The 5,075-nt window shown below is 43.8% G+C and overlaps 1 protein-coding gene across 1 annotated transcript; it reads right to left on the bottom strand.

Moving 5' to 3' along the window:
- Positions 1-641: 641 nt before the first annotated feature.
- Positions 642-4,133, bottom strand: hoxa4a (homeobox A4a). The gene is made up of 2 exons (XM_007562638.2): positions 2,400-4,133; positions 642-1,924 (listed from the first exon to the last, which is right to left on the bottom strand). Exons 1-2 carry the CDS (start codon positions 2,827-2,829, stop codon positions 1,572-1,574), a joined length of 783 nt encoding a protein of 260 aa, XP_007562700.1. The 5' UTR covers positions 2,830-4,133; the 3' UTR covers positions 642-1,571.
- Between the last annotated feature and the right edge of the window lie 942 nt (positions 4,134-5,075).

Raw genomic sequence — 5,075 nt, 5'->3', positions numbered from 1 at the left:
AAACAATTATATAAATAGGATCGTGCAGGAATAGCGTCTTAACACACACAGCAAGGTTTTCAAAAGCGACGATTGGCAAATAATCTAATCAGTAAAGTTCATAATTTTGTTGAATAAATGTAGAAATGACAACATCAAATTGTGTGTTAATATCGTGAAACTATAGATGAAATGTAAAATAAATAAATAATAGTAATAATAAAAGTCTGTTGATGTCAAACTGTTGTTCCAAGGTGTGTGTAGTTTTTTTTAAATTGGCTGACAAAACCTGACGTTCTGCGTTTCTGTTTAGGCTCTATTTGGACCGGACATGCAAGACAAACAAACGTCAAATTTTTAACATTTTTTGGGGCATAACAGATGCCCACGGCATATCTTAATATTAATATTAAAATATTCCCACGGACGTCCAGTTCCTGGATAGATCGCAATATTTGAGCGTAGAATGAGGAAAAAATTAATATCTAAATTCCGTCTCCTAATGTCTATCTTTAATAATTAATAACGATTACTTAAAAAAAAAAAGGATATTTACGAGTTTGCGTAAAACCGCGCGTAAACCAAAGAACGGCTTTGAAAACAGGCTGTTGCGCTCAAGTGAAATCAATACTGGCGATGACAAAAACATCCACAACCGCGTCAAGCCTCGTAAGTGGAGCACATATTTTATTTCACAAGGACAGGTTTAACCTACACTATATAGCCTACATTACATTGGTCATTACTGAGACAGCACATACAAATATTCACAGTTTAGAACACAACACAGCATAAGGACGCACGGGAGCACAAATGAATCTATACGGACTCTGTGTACAACACCGACAGAACTTGACACGAACAAAAAAAAATCGCCCTTTTCCCTCATTGTGCCTTCATTAGGTAGGATTTGTCTATGTACATTTGATGTGAACGTCACCTGGACTATACATTCAACAGTAAGAACCAACCCAGTCAAACACACGAACTACACTGCTGCTCCTCTGACTGATGCCAACCCCCCTCCCCACCCCTCACCCTACCTAACACAGCCCCCCCCCCACACACACACCTCACCACCCTAAATAAACAGGCATCTACAGAGTCTCCTAAATATCTTTCAAGTATATTAGAACTTTCCATGAGCAATGGTCATAAAAACAATAGTAATCGTAGAGAACATATAGAAAAAAATGACCACAAACTTACTTTTCACCTGACTCAGTTTTAACTGCAATGATACACACTTTGTGATCCAAGTCCTACACGTCTGAATGTGCATTGGATTTTTTTTTTCCTGTTTGTTTATTTTTTTTTCCTTCCTTCCTTCCTTCCTTCCGTCTTTTCCATCAGAAACCAAACACTTCAGTTGCCACCGTGGCAATTAAAGGTGATTTTTCAAGCTTATATGAAGAGGGGGTGGGGGGGGAGTGAGGACGAAATGGTGTACAAAGGACGTGGCACAGGCCCAATGTGCAAGCTTACAGATATATAACACCATGAGTGTAAAATACTGAAAATCGGTCCATCGAATTCCACATGTGTTGTTCGCCATCTCAGTCTGGATTATGTGGGGTCTGTTACTCTGGGCACTATAGACCAACTGTGCACGGCGTTGGGACAAGCTGCTGGCCTGTTTTGATCTGCTGCTGTTGGTGCTGCTGCTGCTGCTGCTGGGCCCCGGAGGCTGAGGAAGAGGCCGACCCGGATGATGAGCGGATCTTTGTGTTGGGAAGCTTGTGCTCCTTCTTCCACTTCATCCTACGGTTCTGGAACCAGATCTTGACCTGGCGCTCGGACAGGCACATGGTGTGCGCGATCTCCACCCGCCTGCGCCGGGTCAGGTAGCGGTTGAAGTGGAACTCCTTCTCCAGCTCTAGAGCCTGCTGGCGGGTGTAGGCAGTGCGGGACCTCTTGGGCACCCCTCCATTGTAACTGGCATTGACTGGGAGACGGGAAAGGGAGTTGGGGGGTGGGGGGGGAGTGGGAGGCAGGTGTTACATGCAGGTTTAAGAAGGCATTATTTGCTTTTTTTTTATTTTTTATTTTTTTATGTGTGCCCATATTGCATAATTCGTGCACCACGTTTTCTGCAGCCGGTTTCTAAACTCTCTTCTCCTTAACGGAAGAGAATGTGTACAAGCACTCGCATCCAGGGACACATCAAAGCTTAGGAATGATTAACAAAAACAGCAGGGCGGAATATAACACTTTGGCTCGCCTCCAGTGCTAGAAGGTAGTTTGGGTTAAAAAGCAACAAAGGCGCACGGCCCCAGACAGACTAACACAGGCAATAAAATTTACGAGGGTCCTTAATTACCGACCCTGCTGCTCGATAGTCGTAAATTGCTGCTGTAAGGGCTGCTACTAGTGCTGCCTCAGTGGGCTCATGCTTGTGTTTCCCGTGGCTGGGAACTCACCGCTGCTAACGTGGACCTTTTTCATCCACGGGTAGACAACCGGCTCCTTGCCCTTCGCCACGCCGGGGTACACTTCACCGGCGAGGCTGCAGTCTTTGCTCCCGTTTGCCCCTGCGCCACCGTCTGGCGCCGCGGAGAGGCGAGCGCCGTGGCTCTGTGGGACCGGCTGCGGCTGTGCGTGGTGCCCGTCGCCGAAATCGTCGAGTCCTGCAGCGGCGGCAGCTGAGGGGACGGTTCCGTAGTCATAGCCCGTCTCCGCGTAGCCTGACCTCGGATAGGATTGCTCGTCGTGATGGGGGAAGCCCGTATCCTTTGGCCGCTCGTAGTAGTCGCCGTGGCTGGGGATATATCCGCTCTGCTGGTACTCGTCGCATGGTGGGAAGGAAGGCTCGATGTAGTTGGAGTTTATCAAGTAGGAACTCATGGTCATTAATTTGTGAAGTGCAACAATACTAATTTTTATCGCGCTGTCGTTTTTCTGATCTCCACAAAACCCTCCTACTCCCCCCTGTCAAATGTACAAAGTTGTCTGGTCACGTGCGAGGAGGCCACCAATCACCGCCTGTCCTGTGGGCATCATGTAAACAGGAACCAATGGAAAAGCATGGCACTGGTACCAGCAGCAGCGCTCGGACTGACTTACGTTGGTGTTTTCCTTATTAAATCACAGCATATAAAGCAAAAGAAAGTAATCTGCTAAGTTGTTTACTGCGTGAGTCCGAACTTTGGTGGGTGAGGTTCAGCATATCAGCTGAAGCAGAATGAGTCTAGTCCTGCAACCTGGTGAACATCAAAGCTTGAAACTGGAATCTGTTGCATCCCAAAGATGCAAGACAGATTTTAAATGTGAGCACATCAAAAATCATCATGGTTGAAAAAGAAAACAAAAGATGGCAAAAGCCTCGAAAGTCTTCACGGGTTTGCGCATCCTTCAAAAAAAAAAAAAAAAAAAAAACTGGCACATGTCTTCTGATTCACGCACAACACGTGCAAACAACCTGCAAAACTCTACTTTAAAAGATCTTCAAATAAAAAAATAAAAAACCTCTAATCTGCCGACCCCAATGTTTCACCTCAATAGTTTGCTTAAAAAAACAAGAAAACGGCTTTTTTTCTGTTTTGTATTATTTGTTTGACAACATGATGGAGAGTCTGCATAGCCATATTTTTACAGAGTAAGCTTGGCTTGTGCTGAAAGCGTGCAATGCCGTGTGTCGAGTTCTATTAAAAGGCAAATAAATTTGTCTAACACTTAAAACATTTGATTTGCATGTGTAATACAGCCGGACGCCAAAGCAAATATCCTGCAGAAGCATTTACGGAGAGCTGCACGTCAGAGCTGAAAGTGTCCGTGCAGTGAGGACGACCACATATTTTACTTGCAATAATGCCCCTGAATAAACTTATACATCATGGAAAGTCATTTAAGAAGTGCAAACACAGCCTTCAAAATTTCTACTACAAAAACTCAAATAGTTTTCTCTGTTCTTAGTTTCATAAAGTACTGCAATATTTTTTTATTTTTTTATTTTTATTTAGTTAGTTTAGTATTGTTGCGGTTGTTGCTGTTAACAACAATGGCAATAATAATAATAATAATAATAATAATAATAATAATGAGAAGAAGAATTTACAGAAATCTACTTTGAAATTCTAAATCGTTTATGTTTCATTGCGATACAAAAAATAATAATAAAAAAAATCTGATTTTATAAAATTAAAACAGAAGATAAAAGACATGTTGCATGTTTACAAGGACGTAATGAAAAGTATGTCTGACCGTGCTGTTCGCCATCAGCCATCATGTTCACGTCCAGTTTCCGCTCCTTATCCGAGATGACCCTCTGTATCCGTGTTCCTCGAGGATGCAACCACAGCAGCAGCTCCTCTCGGATCTGGTCCACCTCGACAAGGCCTCTGCAAGAGAGAACCAGAAGGGGCCCACAAAACTTACGGAAATACTGAAAGCTTTCTTTTCTTTTTTCTCCTTTTCTCTCCCTATTTTTTTTTCTGTTCTGCTGCTGCTGCTCAGCCTCTCTCCTATTCTTTTTTTTTTCTGACGCTCTCCTACACAGAGATAACTTCTGCCTGACCCCGAGGTGACACCGTTTCCATTTTGTTTCTGATTAATCTTGCCCATTGACAGTCTTTGTTAAACAACAAGGCGTTGCCCCCTCTTTTTTTCCCCAAAGAGGCGACATTTTCATATCTGTTAGACGCGGTGACCTGGGGTTCACCCCGGACTTGGACTTCAGTTTTGCAAGGCTCTCTTATAGCTCTTCAGGGGGCGCGCTTCAACACACAAGGAGGTTCCTCAAGGGATTTCTTGGTAACACGTTTGCAAAAAATACTTTATACGTTCAGACGTGAGGATATGAATTGCATGTGAATGAAGGGTTTGCTGATGTTTTCCAGAGTCCTTATCTTCACAAAAGTTGCAGATTTTTGGAAAAGAGCGCGCTGAGAACACCCAGGCCTGTGCGCACTGATCCAGAGCTGGTTAAGTATCCATCCTAACTCATTGCAAATGGCATGCTGGAGATTCACTGCGTCCTACACGGCCGCAGAGACCACCTGAGAGGCAATGTGTCAACATAATGTCGGCGGGTAAGAAGGCTACACATGATATCTAAATTCACACTCTGCTGGCTTTCTATTCTAACACGGGTCCAGCAT

This window comes from Poecilia formosa, unplaced genomic scaffold, assembly GCF_000485575.1.
Source record: "Poecilia formosa unplaced genomic scaffold, Poecilia_formosa-5.1.2 Scaffold139, whole genome shotgun sequence".
Lineage (NCBI taxonomy): Eukaryota > Metazoa > Chordata > Actinopteri > Cyprinodontiformes > Poeciliidae > Poecilia > Poecilia formosa.
Note: the sequence above shows the minus strand (reverse complement) of the source record. Positions and strands in the feature narration are given on the sequence as shown.

What these genes read in the sequence shown, in the direction of transcription:
- hoxa4a (XM_007562638.2), bottom strand. Translation starts at nt 2,829, where the DNA reads ATGACCATGAGTTCCTACTTGATAAACTCCAACTACATCGAGCCTTCC. An exon ending in AAAGGTCCACGTTAGCAGCG is followed by an intron (nt 1,925 to 2,399) that starts GTGAGTTCCCAG and finishes CCCGTCTCCCAG; the next exon opens with TCAATGCCAGTTACAATGGA.